At 41.1% G+C, this 19,301-nt stretch overlaps 1 protein-coding gene across 1 annotated transcript in view; it reads right to left on the reverse strand.

Moving 5' to 3' along the window:
• Nucleotides 1-19,301, reverse strand: part of robo3 (roundabout, axon guidance receptor, homolog 3) — a 66,242-nt gene that overhangs the window by 33,274 nt on the left and 13,667 nt on the right. The window contains exon 2 of the mRNA XM_079449164.1: nucleotides 15,034-15,360. Coding sequence (XP_079305290.1) covers nucleotides 15,034-15,360 — 327 coding nt within the window. The remainder of the gene's footprint in view (nucleotides 1-15,033; nucleotides 15,361-19,301) is intronic.

Genomic DNA, 19,301 nt, shown 5'->3' on the forward strand with positions numbered 1-19,301 from the left:
GATAACCGATGCATGAGTTTTATAAATACTGCCCTAAACACAAAAACGTTAGTCACATCTGCAAAAATTTGTCATTGTCACGCCGATAATAGATTGACGGCGGTGAAGTCAAGATTTGAGGCTTGCAAACATTGCTTGTCCTTCAGCCAGCTATAGCGAGCACCTCAATGAGAGTTTGATGTAATCTCAAGGTCCCCTAATACCTCCCGACGAACAGAGGAAACGTTGGCGAGCAGATGTATTGTTTCTGTGGCATCTCCTCGAGATAAGAGTCACAAATCTTTGGAGGTGCTATGGATCGATATAATGAGACATTTATCATAACCAAAACAGACCGAAAGACGCAAAAAAGCGTTGGACACCAGCTGGAATAAAATTAGTATGTGACTACTAATTATAGGTGAGGATTAATAGGTGGGTAGAATGTTTACGTGGTCGTACGTTAATCAAGTTCACTTTAGCATGATAATGTAAGCCATTACTTGTAAATTACTGCGTTAATGTCGCCGCGATGTGATCGGGCCAGGGGCGGGAAACTTCACTTTGATGGATGAAGCTTCCAGAGCGTGCGAGTGAGTGAATATATGTGTGGTTGATGAATCCGAAGCAGGACAAGAGAACTGGGCAGATATTAGTGTTAGCAATTGGGCCGCCCATTTATGCACCTCTAATGGAAGTCTGTCAGCTGCTGCTGTTTTAATTTCCGCATCTTTAAATGTATGCGATGTTGCGCCGTCTGCTTGAATATACATTACAGTTCATGAGGATATCGTGATGAATGATGGACATGGCTATAATTGCAATGTCTGCATCAGAAATTGACAATAAACAGAAGCTATGTTTATATTTATGCATTTGACAGCTTCTTGTAGTGCACTTATTTTTTACTTGTTTATCCAGAGGGTTATTATAAACACTTAACCTATTAATTATCTTACTACCTACTTTAAATAATAGGCCCTTGTGGCTTATTGTTTTATTAAATGCCAACAACAACACTTTTAAAACAAGTCTTATAAGCAGCTTGACAAGGTTTAAGCCAGCAGGTCTCTTGGCGTCAGTTAAATCTATTTGGGAATGTCTGACCCTACCTGCAGCTTTAATTAACACAGTGAACCGCTACTGAAACAAACTGTATAAGGGACCTTTCAACGAATACATTTCCACATTAATTTGCATTCAAATAGAAATGAAGAGAACAAAGTCCTGTGGGCTTATGGAAAGGTTACCCTGTTAGACCAACACTAGATCAAGTTCCCTTGAGAGTGAGCAGCTCTGATCCAAATAACTATTTTTCTATTTCCTGAGTAATAAACTTTTGTGCATAACAGGGTTTTTGCTGTGGAAATAATGATACCTGTAGTACTGCTTGTTAAAAAACGCGTAGACTTGCACATAAAGGGACAGTTCAGCCATAAATAATATTCTGTCATCAATTATTTACAGTCATGTTGATCAAAACCTGTATATGACTCTTTCTATTGTGAAAACAAAAAATTATATTGAGAAATATCAACAGTTTGTGTCCACACATTGGAAGTCAATGGGGACCGATGTTGTTTGGTTATCGGTTATCAATGTTCTGCAGAAGAACGAAAGTCATACGGGTTTGGAACAACATGGAGGTGAGTAAATGTTGAAAGTATAAAAAAATTTGGGTAAAATATGCCTTTAAGAATACCCTAGCAACCAAATAGCAAATTGGAAAAACACTCAACATCCACCACAAAAATCTTCAGTATAAATGACTCAAACGGACGTGAAAAGGTATAATTTCAAAACTAGTTCAAATCCAGACTTTATCCTCTACCTGTCCAAGAGAAGCACTACTGGACCTGATTAGACCTTGCCAATTAACCATAAACCCTGGGGATGAAGGATTAAGACTATGACCTTCGACCCCCAGCGTCGGCCCCGAGGGGAACCCCCTCTCGTTCTCCTCCATACCATATTTCTGTCTCTCTCTGAAAACAAAGTCGGTGTAATCCTACCCGTGAGCACTGCAGTCCACTTCAATTACGTCTCTCTCCTGCCACCAGAGCCGCATTCTGTGGGGCACGGCTAATGAATCCCCCGACTCGCAACCTTTCCCCTCACCAAAATCAATTCCTCATCCCCAGTCCTTCGTTAGTTATAAAGTCGGATATTTAACATTGTAAGCAATCCCTTAAAACACTGGTATGGCTCTGCTGGGGGCCTTCACTCGCACCCCTTGCCGTTGTCTAAAAACTAGCAAGTCTATTTATTTGAGTCACTGTGAGAAAGGTATACAGCTTCAGCGTAACAGAAAGTTTGCATTGCCAAGATACGCACAAGTTTAACCCCAACAGTTTAACCCACTTTTTTCATGTTTCAATTGAAGTTCTGCTTAAAGTGACAGATCACCTACAAATTTTAATTCTCATACTGTTCCAAAACTGTGTACATTTTTATGTTCTGTTGATCACAAAATATGTTTTGAAGAATATGGGAAACCAAACCGTTTTGACATCATTGACTACCATAGTAGCTTTTATTCCTACTATGGTAGTCAATGGTGTCCCAGAATTATTTGGTTACAATGTGAGAGTGAGTAAATGATGACTGAATTTCATTTTGGGGTAAACCCTTGATGAGACGATTGTTGACATACAGGATAAGTACAGAGCTATCAAAATAATGTTTCAAATTTCAGATAGTTTTCCTATTGAATTAAACCCTCATATTAAAAAAACAAAGTCTGGAATCAGTTTACAACATGCTGAGGTCTCTACTTAAACTCTAAAGACGACAGGTGTGAAAATACTGGGTGAAACCTTTTTTTAAGTAGTAACATCTGAGAAACAGAAGGTTTTGTTTAATCTCATAGCCGTCATAGAGGGCCACCTGAAATAATAGAGACCTGTGGACCCGTTTCCTCCCTACGAGTCAAACTGCTTACTAGTAGACCACCTTTCCGAACCTTCTAAATCGCAGAATGTATTTCTACACCAAACACAGAAATGCATCCACTGAGCAGTCACGGCCATCTGTTGAGAAGCTTTACTGTCTAAACGTGTTCGTCAAGGATGTTATTTTGTTCCCTGAGAGCTTGGATGTTTTAAGAACGCTCATGAATAAAATCTTATATTTAAATGTATGGCGAATGATAAACGGCTCTCTCTACGTGATGAAAGGTTTACGATCCTTTGGCGGCATTCAAGTTGGTCATCTGTCAATCTGTCCTCTGCACGTGAAATGACCTGTCACGCGTAAAGAGACGTCCATACAGACGCTCGGGCTGAAGTTTCATGAGAGCAGACACTGGCTGTAATCTCTGCACATGATCGTCGCGAGCCATTAATCTTATTACATTCGGGTCAGGAAGCGAAGCGTGTCAATATCGGTTTTACAAGCTCTAATCCTCAATACGATATAAAAAATCTGCACCACTCCTTCCGATCTGAATTTGATTTAGGGTGCACTGACTTATACTCGGATATGCTTAATAATGCATGTTATGCTAAGGTCATAAGTTTGCATGTTGTTATTAAAAGGGTATTGAAATCAATAAATGTACGTGTTTCTGATTTTACTAGAATTTTACGCCATTGGTTCATTCAAATTCACGCAATGTAGGTTTAGCAATCATAATCATGTGAACAGGTGGCAGTTGACCGGAAGGCTATTGATTTCTCTGATTGATGATGTATAATGCTAATCTCTATCTGTCTGTGTGTGCGTGTGTGAACATATGGAGAGCTTTAGGCTTGTCTGCTGGCTTCTCAACCCTCTCATCTGCTTTAAATGGCCACATTTATCCTCCAGCCCCCTGGACGTCCACTTATCCACAAAGGACCACCCCTGACCATCTCAGACCAGGGCAGACCTGAGGCAGAGAAAGGGAAAAGCATTCCACTCAGACAAGACACCCACCAGCACTAAAAAACCTCCCCAGGGACCTTCTAACAATCCATATGCCGTGGGTGTAGGATGTAGAGAGAGAGTAAGCATTTTTTTAAAGAATGTAGAAAAACTAATTGAATACAGGTGTTTATTTATAACCCATTTAAGTTGATACATTTTTTCTTTAATGTAAAAACTAAAATATCTGTGGGTTACCTAATAATGATAATAATCATTATCTGTTAAAGCTAAGTAATAAGAGTTTGATTAATATAAGTAAAATGTGCAGCATATACATCAGTGTGTTAACAGTCACCATTTGTTCTATTAAGAAAAATGAAATTCAGGGCCCGTATTCTTTAAGTTTCTTTTACTCTACTCACGCACGCACGCATAATATATATATTTATACATGTATTCTTTATTTTCATTTACCATGCTGCTAATGTCAACTTATTTGATAGAACATGAACAGTGACATAATACGTTTCTGTAAGTGCTATAATTTTTTGTGTGATCACCATATAAGGTTGTGACAGAATAGCTGCATTTCTCCAATTGCGTAGTGATTACTTCTATTTCTGGCACTATGGCATTTCTGCGCTGTCTTGGAGACGTTAGCATGTCTATAATAGGATCTGTCACAAACATGAACCCTGCATGATCTAATGTGCTCCGTCTTATTAACTCATTCATTCAATTGAATTTTATCTTATAGTTCTTTCACAATTTGCATTGCATCAAAGCAGCTATAAAAGAAAACAAAAAATACAAAAGTTGAACGCACACAAAATACAATACAAAAATCAGATAAATCTTAAAAGTAATACGGAAATTGTCATGCATTGCAACACATCGGTCATTTCTTATTTTTAGAGTAAACTATCCCTTTAACAAAGCAGATGCTCTAAGAATGTCCTCATGGGCAACCAAGTATATGTGAAAAATGCTATGGCAGGATAGTTAAGAGGTGCTTGTGCTGTCAAAGTGTGAGTGATTTCCTCTCTGCAGTAATCTGTTGTCACCGCTAAGGGTTCCCTTGTGGAGTCAACACAATTACAGCAGATTTGTAAGAGTGCTACTCTTGAAGGCACCTGTTCAGGGCCCACATGAAAGGGACATCTCAATATCTTCTTCCCAATCTCGGGATGGATGGGTCCACGCCTTTGCCCTGCAGTCAACTACAGTAGGAAACAATAAGACAAGCTGGGCCCAAAACTGTAAGGAACCTATCAAACAATAGCATACGGAAAAAACCCCAAAGAACTTGTGACATTTTGATGAATTTAAAGCCTAATCTTTCTGACCATCAATGACACTTCACAGGATAAGAGGATCTAGATCAAGTTTCATATCTTCTGGCTATGAGATGCCAAAGCAGCTTGGAGTAGGTTGAATTTCAGAGCCTTATAACGCCATAACCTTCTTCCATTCACATCAGCATCAGCTCGGCCCGATGCCGAACACATCTGTTGCAGCTGATGGACCCACGGGCTCGGCTGACTGCTAACAGAAGGGAGGTGAGCGGGGTGTAGAGGTAGCAGGGGAGTTGTGGGGGTCGATTTGATGCTTGAGGCACGTGCATCTTGGACATCTGTCCTTCTCCCCCCACCCCCACAAGCTACCATCTCCTCCATGCTCAAACACATCATCCCAAACCCCGATAGGATCAAAGACGCCTCTCTAGACATAATGAACCTGGTGCAGGCTGAGGGCAGAAGCCCAAACTGATATTGCCTTGGGGACAGTGGGAAATCAACAGTGCTACCTCTATCCCCGGACACACTTTTTTACGTTTCTCAGGGCTTTTGTTTGCAGTGGCATTAGCATTTGCGTGTTTGTCTTCGTCCTGACGTTCTGCTTGGCAGTCACCTAAGTCCCGTTACAACGGAACAGCTGGGATCTCTCTCCATATCCCTCCTCTCGCAGCTGATTTATGAAAAGCATCTGTGTGAGCTGATGTGGTGACCGTACATGAAAAATAATTTCCGCGTAGTGGGGGGAGTGCTCTGGCCTGCATGTTACAGTAGCCTGTAACCAAAAACTAACCACGAAAGGAGGAAACAAAGTAATGTTTATAATGTATATAAATTATAGGAACAAACAAGCTAGAAATCAAGCTAGCAAATAAATTAATAAACTGTATTTGTATCACTGCAGCATGTTCTGGGCCAGTCTGCTTTACAGCGCTCATAAACACCTGACTGCAGTGGCACGGTGAAATAGCAGTGATATTTCATGATTTTTACGATTCAAAACCCCATCGCCGCTATCCTGTCTGATGAAACGATATGCATCTGATATGAAGCAAGGAAAGACAGACGAGATGCTGCCAAGAAGCATCATTTCAGGGCCCTTAACTGGTCGTAAACAGACCCGTCTGGTCTTCCCCAAAACCTTTCAGCCCTCTCTGTGTCAGGCCGACAAATTGAAGTTATAAATGAGTGTTCTTTACAGAGAAGGCCACATGTGTGGCGATGAAGCCTGGTGTCATTATCCAGGGTGGGAGGAGGGGACGTTGAAGCACGGTCGGATCCAGGAGGCACACAGCCAAAGGATCGACACCAACCTCCACCCCGTTCACTGTTAATCATTGTCCCACCAGCGGCTGCCTGGGGCGGCCCACGCTAGCTACATCGGGGAATGCCAGCCTCATTTAAATGACAGAGAAGTCGTTTTTACACAGAGGCCCAACGTAGACGCCATCAAAGAGCAAATTGAGTCATTTGAAATCTTCTTAGATGTACACCTGGGTGTCTGATAAAAGATTCAGTCATTGGTTTTGTAAATATCTGAATGGTTGATATGAATCGCATATCATATTTCTTTCTAAATCTTGTTCTCAGATTATTTGAAAGTTCATACACAAGCTTTTCAACTCAATCTCTCTTGTCTGGTGCTTGATGGGAGGTTAATCTTCACACACTTTCAAGAGTGTGACGGCCTGCCACACAGGACATAACAAATACACAAACACACAGAAATACTTTACTGACAAATCCCAACTCATCACTGGCACTTTAGGTTAAAAAAAACCCTACCAAACACTTCAACGTGTTTTGTAACATACTGCCACAGTTAAACATTTTGCCTGTCTGGCATTCACTATCACAATAAATTGTGGGTAAGTTTACATCACTACAGTGTTGTGTCGGAATCTTGACTGATGATTTTTTTTTTATTGTTTGTATTAAGTTGTACTCAAAAATTATAGCTCAATATCAAATTTTTTTTTTTACTATGGCTGCACGATATAGAAATAAGTGATGCGCGATATAATTGTTTTTTGTTAAAAAGCCACTTGGCGTCCATGCAACACCTCTGGGCAGCTATTTATGTCATAGCAAGTCAACAGTCCTTTCTCGGTGAATGGTGGGAGGGCAGATTTTTCTAAAATCACAGGCAAATCACAATTAAATAGCATATTTCTTATCAATGATTAAACCTGATATGGTCTGTACCATTATAGTGACTTGGTAAGCTTACATTTTTGCTAGAAATCACCTTTTTCGAAGTCAAGCTACTGCCCATGTGCACGAGCTGGCAAGAGCTTCACAAGATCAACGCCCCAGAAAATCAGCAGTCTTTATCGATTGACGATTGGATCTTTTTACTGGAAGGCAAATGTTTTTTTCGCTAGAGCGGCCATATTGAGCTTTGCTTTACTCCCGATTCATTGTGATGGCAGTAGCGCATCTTGATAATATTTTCTTTGATCATTTTTAGTTTTGGTTATATTTTGATATAAAGAACATACATGTCACATTCTTTCTGGACAAAGAAAAAATCCATCAACATCCATGTTTACTGTTGCAGTAAAAAAGTCTGGGAACCATTGCAATATACAATTCGCAATGACCATTGGCAATATTTCTATAATTTCAATACATTGTGCAGTATAACTTGATACTCCAATGTTTTTAGAATACATTATTCAACAAATAAACCAAACTAAATGAATACTAGTTCTATTTGTAATGCCTAAGAGCCCAGTATCAAAACAATCTGCATAACCTTCCCTTAAGTCCCCATTATTGAGTTTCAGCAACAACAGAAACTACTAAACCGCTTCGATCAAGTGTTTTTGAAGGCAACAGGGCAGCTCTGTGGGTGGCTAACTGTCTTATATATTCACCCGACTGTAAGCACATTATTATTCAGTGCTTGGTAGCGTTGCATGTGTAAAGCGTTACCGGCCCTATGCTTCTGGACAGAGCACTGGCCAATAAACGCCTGAGTGGAGAACAAAAGTAGAGGAGATAAGGGGTGATGGAGGGGAAGAACAAGAGAGGCCTCCCTATTGATGGTACATCCAGGAGGAGACCCCCGGTTCCCCCCCCCCGGAGCTGGACTTTTTGTACGCAGATACAGACAACAATAAGTCCATTAGTGATGTGGTCTAATCCGGCGCGTGTGGCCAGCCGCGGTGGAGTCTAATAGAGACATGGTCTTTGGAAAGAAAGAGGATTACTTTAATCTAGTGATGGGCTGCACTTTTATGCACGGTTAATGAGAGGACAAACCCGCACTGTATGTCTTTGTCCATCGTTGTCCTAGTTTCATCTAATGAAGCGTCACCGGGTACTGATCCAGAACCATATGGGGAAACAGAAACGACCAACTGTCCAAAACCAACAATGTACTATTTCAGTTTTGGAAAAAAGCATATTATTCAGTAAACACAGCCAATTCATTTCAGTGGCTTGCCTGAGGATATGCTCTAGGTAGAAAACTGCTGCAAAATAAAATTATAAAATTTAGGAGAGGTGCTGTGTGGAACACAAGTGTGAATAAAACAAAAGACTAATTAATGTACTACAACAAAAAACACAAATGCAGATTCTCGGCACACTTGATTGAGTTCAACAGCGGTACACATGAAGCAGATGTAAAAAGCTTTCACGCTGTCACCGAAAAACACTGGAATGGCAAGTAAGAGCTTCTAAATGGAACTTGACAATCATACAAATAATGTCTAAAATTATCAATGTGCCCCCAGCAAAGATGTTACTTATTTAATGGATTCTCAAAGGCCGCAGGAATCGAAGGGATTCCGAGCCTCCCTTACAATAGCACACATGTAGCTGAAATTACAGGAGACGTGGATCAAACCCGGCCGAGCAGTCGGATCCTGAGAGTGCTCAGCGTGATGAGTCAGAGAACATCAGCAGGACAGGTCTCAGGATAAGTCTTGACGTTGAAGCTTTACCTCGCAGGGGTTTGGGGAGGGATTCTTGTTCATCCCAAATCCTCTGATCCTTCAAGGTGAATCTGATCCTTCAAGGTGGATCCGCTAGCCTAAATATGATGGGAAAGAGCATCGGATGTTTTCAAAACATTCTGAGATTGAAACTAAGACGGGCCATCTCCGAGATGGATTTTGATTAGATTGGCTCGGAAACGTGATCGGTTTACGTTGGTTGATGGATTTGAGATGTCATTTTTTTGTTGATCGCGGTTTCCCGCACTTGAATTTTAAAAAGTACCGGAAAGTACAAGCCAGCCAGATTTGTGTCAGAATAAAAAGCTGAGAATGAATAGCAACTGGTTTCTGTCCAAATGAGAAAACATTGGGAATAAAAATACCAAATGAGGATTTAAATTAAAAGCCAAAGGAAATGTAATAGCTTAAGCTGTATTGCCAGTGGTGTGTGTGTGTGTGGGTCCCTGCTCTCAAAAGTTCTAAACACATACCAATATCGTGGCCCGTGGCCCCTCCTGTTTCCCTGATGCCAGCTGGCAATGCCAACGAGAACGAAGCAATCAATCATTCGATCCCAGAGCTGGTGCCTGCACAAACTCTTTGAGTTCTGAAGCGTGTACATTCACATATGCCGCAGAAGGAAAACAATTTCACATCCACGGCAACCGGTTGCCATCAATCACAACCTTAAACAGGCTTACTGACTCGAGGTTAATGCTAAGTGCTATTTTTTTTACTCCGCAATAACAAAACCTGAGGCGTTTGCTCTCATTTATGTGTATTTGAAAAACAAGGCTGAAGTTTAGGTCTGACAATCTGCATTTTAGAAAATCTGTCTTCCTACACGACTCGTCTTAAACTGATCTACCGATTTAATATGGCAGTAAAACTGATCATTAGTTCTAGATTAGACATTTTACAATCTCTGTTATGTGATTAAACCATTTAGAGATCTTTGAAAAACGGGGTGATGCATATCTTGAGAAAATGACAGCATTTTTTTTTCCCCTTGGATGCATTTAAACCTGTTGTTGGCGACTCAAATACAATATTAGGACACTTAAAAACAGAACATAACGGGCACTTTACAAGTCAACAGCAATGATTACAAATAACATGTCCGAAAAATCTGACAGTCATGCTTGTGCAACACTCTCCCCCAAAATGTTGGTGGGTTTCTAAGGTTTTCCGAGTGGTTGCTAGTTGTCTGCCTCCTAGTCCAGATCAAAAAAAGACTACCACAGGTTTTTAATGATAATCTGGTGCCCTATTGTCTCTACTTTTAACATCTTGTTTTTTTTTTTAAAGCTGTGACTGCCATAGCAAGAACGACTGATTTAAACATGGACATAATAAAACAACTGCATTCTGAGGGCTATGACTACACAGACATATCCATTTCTGAATCTCAGTGTTTAAATACATTCTTGAACCATAGTGTAGTTATGGAAACAAATAAAATAGATTAAAATCGTTTCATTTCACAAAGCATGTCAACTACTGCAAACAGAATGTGGCATCGAAGGGTGTCAGAAGTGGGCTATGGTATTGTTTTTTGTGTCCCGCCTCCTCTGGTCATAACCCTGACTAAAGACACACAGATGTACCCTAGCCATTAGGTTTAGTGAAGGCGGGATTAAATCTAAACTCCCATCAGCACCTGTTGTTTATTTAGCAAAACTATATCATCCCTCTTTCTTGCTAAATTCCCCTCTATCTTCAAAATTTTAAAAAACAGATTTAGATCAAAGGACCAATGTCCAAAGAAGTTTGATTAGAAACACACACCTAGCGCAGTAATGCATTAAGATGCCCATGTTGCCTAGCAACCACAAACAGCCTGCAGTTTGGAAAATGAGACGCATTTCACGGAAGAAGAATTGTTTATTCAAATAATTATTAATAATAGAACACACCACTTGCGACTTTCATCATATTGCATTTGCTGCTCTGGATCGGTCTAAAACGGCTCTTAACCATTAAAATCCTCTAATGGCACATTGCTTAATCTCTATACCCAATCCAGTTTTTATGAGTATCTTTGCTGCATTCTCTCTCTCTCTCTCTCTCTCTCTCTCTCTCTCTTTCACAGGTGGTTTGTTTTAATTAATTCACTAAGTACCGAGAGAGTTAAATAGCTAAAGGGACATAAGGGGACGTGTCACACCACGTCTGACTCTGAGCAAGCCCGTCCTGTCAGCAGTCTCCCTGACCCCTTGAGTTCGGCAGGCTAAGTGATCTTATCATTGCTGCATGGACACACACAGATGGACACACACACAGAAGCTCAAAGCCCGATCCAAATGCATGTTTGATAAAATGACAATGTCACCACAAGGTCAGCTTTGGCCGTTAATGCACATTTGCTGAAATTAGTAAGAACAGAGAAGACTTCTCTGCAATACTTTGGGGAGATTAACAACTCACATATTCACAACGGAAGCCGAGTAATAATAAATCCACTTTGTAGACGCATCTCATCAAAGTCTAGCCAAAGTTTTGTGAGACTGAAATGGCCCTTGGAGTCGTGATGAAACGGGAAGACGGATCGCAGAAATCTGATTCATGAAGTTTTTATAGCTGTAGCTGGCTGTGCCGGTGCATTAGCGCTAAAAGACTTTGCTCAAATTTAATTACAAAGCTTTACAATGCTCTTTTACAATGCTTTTTTGCTGCTTTCATAATCAATTTATGTTGAAGAGTTTCATACTGGGTTACTGCAAGCCACCCTTCAGCACCCACATGAAGTTATGATCCAAAGCAATAAGGTTAATAGCACTGAGGGCAGGCGGCCCAGAGGGGGACAGTATGCCCTGCTGAACATAAGCCACTATTACTTTAGTTCTGTCCTGGACTTGGGGGGCTTCACATAAATAGGCTTATCTGCGAAGGTGTCTCTAATTTAAACCCTGGAGGTGCGCACTGCGGAGTGACCTATGAGAAAAGGAATTCACAAGAACTATGGTATGAGAATATAAATTTGTAGACACAAGTCTAAATGTTTCAGATTCAAGATTTCTTTGCAAGGGTGTGAAAGTTACCCACCAATAGAGCCAATCACAACAAAGAATAAGGGTCGTGTCATCATCCTTTCACCTGTTCATTCTCAGCCTTCCACCAGACAGCTGTTCCCCTCACCTGTTCCCTTTAAAAACCTGCACTGGACGCTGCAAACTTCCATTAGAAGCTCCAGATGACAGAAACTTTCCCATAAGCCCCCACCAGCCCTGAAAAAATTATAAAGCGAGGCAAAACCAAAAACACTGCATCTCGACTAAGCATCATTTAAAGAGTAATAAACCACCAATGAGCTGTCACACATCGCTTCGCTTTCATCTATCATTTAAAGTGCGAGGATTCTGTCGGCATAAATCACGGCAGCTTGGGCTTCATCATGGGAGAAATATTACTGTACATTCATAACTCATCACCTCTGCCGTAAAAGTACCGTATATAAACATGCTGCAAAAGCTTTCGCTGGGAATTCATTGCCTCCCACACATACTGGGCCAAAAGCCAGTTTATGCTTACCAGAACATTTCTCGTCTGACCGAAGCGCTGTGCCCTCATAATATATGACATGCTGCCTGCTGCTGGCAGAACAAGAAGCCTGACATATGGGTTTCCTCCTCCTTTTCTTTAACTTTCTACTTCTCTCTCAATCTATATATACACACATATGCACTACTCGCTCTGCCAACGCCCTCCAAAACCTGTGAAGCTGACAAGCTCTCTGGCTGGCAACAGATGAAGACCCCTTTCTCCTGCCCACCACCTGGCTGATGGAGCTGTGCCACGCTGGAGAGAGATGATCTGGTTCCATGCAGAGAGCTGGCACTATGTGTCCAAATCGGATCTCCACAATGGGATCTCTAAAGAGCCCACAGGACTTTAAACTAGAGCTAAAACAATGTATTAAAAGCAATTAACAGTAGTCAACCCAATTGGACAAATCACGAGCATTGCATTATAAAAGTAAAATTATTTAAACACGGTACAAAGAATTCCTTCTAAAAAATTTGATTTTCAATCATATAGCCCATAAACTCTAGTAAAATATCTTGCTATTTAAACATCAGAGCTATAAAATAGCATTTAATTTTCAGTATGTGCTTCATTCATTGTGGGATCTACTTTAAAGAAGATGAAAAGCGATACAAACATTCCATACTAAGCAGCAATCTCTAGAGGAAATGCATTGTTATCGCACCGGATGGACAAACATTTTATAAATGCTATAGGCAACCAGGATGACAGGGACATAAGGGACAGGATGGGCAGATGGTAAAGATGTGTGGTTTCTGAATCTGGATTGGGGAAAACTCCTGTGGGAACCTCTGAACTATTAGCATATCAGAAGTCTTTCTGCATTTTCATTCTACATTTAATGACAATCATAGTCTCATGTGAACAAATATGAGAATGCTTAATATGACAGGAACCCATGCACAAACCAAGTAAAAAAACATGCAAAAAGGTAAAAGTAGAATCTCAAGCATTTGATTATGTGCATGTATATCTTATTTTCTCAGAAAAAAACATGTTTTTTTCTTAGAACTGTTGCAAAAAATACTAGGAAAAATTAAAAGTCTAATATCATATTCAAAACAAATATTGCCATCTGTTTCTTTGGCAATTTTCTCACTAGCAATACAAATTCTGCCATCTGCTCTGTAACACTCCTGGATCACGAACTTGCACTGAACTCAGAGTTTTTAAAAAGCACAGTTTCAGTAATGAGGCTGAATGACACTCCAATATTACCTAAATTCAGTTTTTGGAAATGTAGGTTAATGGCCTAATGCAATATCAACAAGTAATCTTTTAATTTACTGCAGCTACTGTTGATATATCCATTATGCACTACCACTTCCTTGTGAATGATAACTGTTATCTCAATAGGCAGAAAATAACTAATTTTCAGGTTTCAAGGGTTTCAAAAATACGACAAATAAACAAGTTTAATCCGAAAGGCGTTCAAAATAATGGCTTTCATCTATTTCCTTTTAAATAAACAAACTGTAGCAGGTATAAAAAAAAACCTTGCCAGTGCTCAGTCGGGAGGTATAGATTTTAATTAGATAGTGGAGTGTGACTGGATTTTAAATGGGTTGGGTTTTAGCAGTGTTCTGTGTAATAAGAACATAAAGCAGAGGAATTTAATAGACAGGATTTATGGGTAGCTAGAGACTGAAGATTATCTGGTTCTGAATTTGTAAAAAAAATGCTGCTTTTCTTTCCAAGCAGTGGCAGAACATGGGGACAATTATGTCTCACCGATATCTCAGAGCAGATGGTGAAATACTTGAGCTGGTGAAAAAGCTGTCCTTTGACAATACCGGTTAAGGTCAGCAGATCTGTAGCCCTCCTACAAGCAATTTTAATGCCACGAATGTACAAATCTCATAATCGTAACTAACACACCGTCACTTTAAGGTCACGTGACGAAAACATAATGTTGTAGACACATAATGAAATTGTCAATAATGTAATGACTGAAATCAAATACTGCCATTAGCTTTTAATTAGCGTGTGTTAGATACGGAAAAAGCCCTGCTGTTAAAACCTGGAGCCCTTCCACGAGAAACACTGGCGTGTTTCTTAAATCCAACATCTGTCACCTGGAAGCAGCCAGCCTTACTTTCCTCTACTGCCTATTTCTGGAGTGAATTTATCTCAGATACTAGCTACCATCTATCTACATTAATAGCACAAATCAGATTACCTTCTCTAAAACTAACAATGACCTCAGTGCTTTCCTCCATCCAGGGACGACGGTTATGGCCCGCCGTAGCCAGCGCAGGACTAAACAAGATAGAGTGCAGATGGAGGGGAGGGTAAAGATGAGCAGGGGAGGACAAAATGGGAAAGCTTATAAGAGAGAAAGATGGGCGCTGCAGAAATTTCCAGCAGCAGAGACTGAGTCGGAATGAGAAAAAGATGGGACTACAAATGAGCCGACTTACTTGCGACCTCCAGTGAGGCATTGCGGCTGACGGCCTCGCCCAAGTAATTCCTAGCCACGCACACGTACACCCCTTCGTCAGGTTTGCTGCGTCTCCCGTGAACGATCCGGAGGAAGAAGAGAGAGCCGCTGGGGAGCAGCATGCGGTGGGACCTTGGATCCTCACGGTCGGTTTCGACGCGCTCGCCATCCTTGTACCATTCCACCATGGGGATCGGCCGGCCCTCGGCCTTACAGTTTAAAGTGGCGGGTTCGCCCTTAGATACGATCAGGTCAGAGGGGTGTTCGATGATGCGCGGGGCAGCATCTTCCAGCCTGGGACGAGAACCTGAAAGAGGGAAGGTCACCATCAGCGTTGTGTGAAATAGTTCAACTAACAGCGTCTAAACCATGTGCAAAGTGACAATATTTCAAGCAATAAACAGCCATAACCCTTTTGAGTGAAATAAGCCCCGCCCACCATACATTTTATTATAATATAGTGAAATCTTGATTTTATTTACTTTTGGTGTGGACAGACAAATGACTTGCCTCATACCTGGTTATGGGACAGCGTAAGAACCTGTATGAATAAATGTAAAAACTTTAAGGAAATATATGTAATACATATATATGCCATAAGAGATCACAGCCCTGAGGCAAACACTCCGCCATCATCTACAAATTCACGTCAAGAAATGAAAATACAATCTCGGCTGGATCAAATTAGGGTATTCATACAGTATATATTGCTCTTAGATACTGTACGTCATACCAAGTGGCAGTACAAATATTACACGCTCTACATTCAGCAGCCATCAAATAAAACAGACATTTCATTCCAACTTTAAATGGAAAGCTGGAATGTATGTATATATAATTTTTCTTCTGTTTTAAGGCACATATGAATTCCTGCTGACTGCTATAGGTTTTTTGTTTGGCACAGATGTTGGGGGAAGCGGTAGAGAGATCGGGGGGGGGGGGGGTTATGGTAATTCAGGTAGGCTTTCAAAGAGCTTTGAAATTGCTTTTCTCTCTTCCAATTTGAATGACAGTGTGGTGGTGTGACAATTACAGATGAATAACAACAACACATGCACTGATTCTCAACAGGAATGGGGAATTTCAGCTATCGGGAGACATCTGGGTAAGAAGTGAGTCATTGTGCATGGTGATGCTGAAAATAATTACCCATCCCGACGGCAACAATTACGCCGGGTGTAAAATTGGCTTTGCGATGTGACAGTACAGCAACTGCGGTTACCTGCAGTCAGAAAATGATGGAAAAACATCTTGCACTTGTAGATGAAATTAGAGCTAGGAAAGTTTTCCAATTGCTGTGACAAAGACCTGCAGACAGCCCTTAATATGTCAGATATACAGTAAATTCAGATATTCTAGGAAAATACATCTCAAACACTGAAAAAGATCCAGGCAGGCATTAAAACTAGTGCTTTTAAGGATCTTTCCCTACAGTGCAGTTTTTATGGTCTAACTTTATTTCTTCATATTCAGTCAAGTGGATAAAACCCCTGGGCCAGAGGCTAATGCAACTTAAAACAAACTTATTTCCACTTTGCTCCGGCCATGAATAACATGACACAATGAACTTACAGTGGTAGTACATTGGACCCTGCCCGCAGGAGACGGCAAAGGCCAAACCGCAAGCGTTGTGTTCACCTCTGAATCCCCAGGACTGTTGCCCTTCCACTCTCTGAAAACAAAAAGCCCTGCGGCCCCGCTGGGTTGAGGGAACGGAGGCCGCCAGGGTTTGGCTAATAGCTTTTAGCAGACACTTATGGACTACCGAACAGACTGCCGTTAGCAGGGGGTGGAGGAGAAACTCCAAGAACAGGATTGTAAATAAAACAGGCCAAACTCTCTGACCTGCCACTGAGGAGATGCAAGGCAGTCCAAGAGATGCTAAGTAGGAGTGAGCTAATCTAACAAACAGTTGTAGCTTGCACACCTCACCTGACCATAACCTCAAAAACACCACGGCAAGGTTAACAAAGTGCTGGCTTGGGGGATCGAATGTACATGATGCAGATGTGAAAAACAACATCTGGAAAAGCTGACCCTTCAACAGCTTTCCCAGGCCTTCCGGACACCACATGATTGACAGCGGGCAAGACGTCCATTATGAGGTGTGAGAACTTCTAACGGCCACATTGAGAAAACAATAGGTGCTTGGGGAATTTTGACGACCCCTAAGAACTCTTCGAACTCTGTGGTCTTACACCTTGTCAGAAGAATCAACCCTGAGGGAAACATTTTGAAAGACACATTTCTACAAACATCTTATATAACAGTGCTGGAAAACAAACATGAACAAGCCTCTTATCCTGACAAGTGAAAGAAAAGCACAAATAAGAAACTGAATAAGGATGAGCAAAGGTAGGTCATCATGTTTATGACCCAGTCACAAATGCTGCACAGTAAATTGTGTGAACTGCACTGATTTCGGGTCGGAGAGGGAAATAAAACTAGACAATCATTGCCTCTATTATTAGTGACGCTTACTAAGGTAGGAATCACCGTTATTATTGCAATACTTTCTGTTCCACTTAAAGTTTAAAAGGGCACAGGGTGACATCACTACTACATCTCTTGGCCAGCTTCTAAGGATTACAGCCAGTAAGTACTGTTGAAATTACAGCATGTCCCTATTAGAGAGCACACAGCACATCTCTTTTGTCGTAATAACAGTGCCCGTTTCCCATTCGTGGGACCTGATCTCGCTGTGTGAAATGGTTTGAGAGGTTAAATTGATTCAGACATAAAGTGAGGTGTAGCTACAACTCATCTGGTCTTGTAGATATCGAGTCCTGCACTGTAATAGGGATTTTACCTTGTTATGTGAAGGAGGGGGGATGAGCCGGCTCTAGGAGAATATACATGCATCTGGCAATCCTTCTGATCAATCCCAAGGGGCTTTTAGCACTAAGAATATTTATCCCCACAGTTGGGGGAGGAAATAAGATGTCTAAAACACGGCCCAGCCAAACAAAGAAGGCCGATGATGCCACGGTGCAGCAACAAGACAAGCTTTGGAACCATTTTAAACACTTGCTGGGAATATCAATTGCTGTGAAATATGCAAATATCTTGAGTACTATAGGAAAAGAAGGTGTCAATAGCAAACGATCTCCATGACAACCATGCATGGAAAGGTCAGATGTCAATCTAATAATTGTCTCCTTTTCTTGAAGAATTTGTAAAAACCTGGAGTTCACACAAAGGCGGCGGAATTTCTAAGCTGAGACGTCACTTCTGAGCCAAGACGTAGCTTTTAAGCAGTGAATATTAAAACAAATGGATAAATTATAACTGGTGGATAAAACAGCATGAATTTCTGAACAAAAGTGTTTGATTTTCATCTTTAGATGAAAAGGGCCAGCAGAATAAGGGCCAGCAGAACTTAAACCAGAAACAATTTTACAACATGTCAAACTTTCATAAAAGCGCAACGCTTTAATATTTAATCTCTTGTGAAGACACAGTTTTCTTCAGTGTTTCATGTGAAAAGTGCATAGTTTTAGCCTTATTGCTATACAAAGAGCTCTGCAGAAGCAAAAAAATGTGACAAAAATGACCAACTTCTTTCCCCAACCCTCATCTGCAATTCTTTTGAGTGCCTGCCCTCCCTCCTTAAATAGTTGATTATTTTACAACCCTACCCCTCCTCTCTCTTCGCTGGAATCCGGGAATTGATTTGCAAATGTGCATTCATTACCCCAAAGTTAAATTAAGAAGTGGGCGGGCTCTTTGTCACCAATCTTTTTACTTGTTTTGCATTTACGAACAACAAAGGGGCCCTTGGAAAAGAGTGAGCACAAACCCTGGGTCATAAAGCTTGGCTCTTTAGTCCCATGGCTCTTGACAGCGAAAGTACAAAACAAGTCGGTCACATGCAGAAAGGAAATTATTCAGGAAGGCTGCCGTTTTCCTCGGGGACGAGAGCTCCTCTGCCCGAATCAATCCTGTGAGGTGGGGACCGGGCTGGATTAAATAAAGTGTCAAGCACAAAGATTCCATGACAGCTTCAACGGAGGAACCTGACACCTAAGGGGTTGTGGCAAGAGCTGCTTATGTGCTTCCTGCTTAAGAAACAGAGAAAGATGGTGTTTACTGCAGGGGGATTTCTCACTCCAACAGGGAGAGACAGCACAGAGACTCAGAGTCTTTCTGAAATAAAGTCTATATGTCATTGTGCGTTCAGAGGCTGTGTGTCCATTAGATGAGCTTTGATGTTTTCAAAGGGGGTAAATTTTCCCTGTGTGCATCCTG

Source organism: Barbatula barbatula (genome assembly GCF_947034865.1).
Source record: "Barbatula barbatula genome assembly, chromosome: 24".
In the NCBI taxonomy this organism is placed as follows: Eukaryota; Metazoa; Chordata; class Actinopteri; order Cypriniformes; family Nemacheilidae; genus Barbatula; species Barbatula barbatula.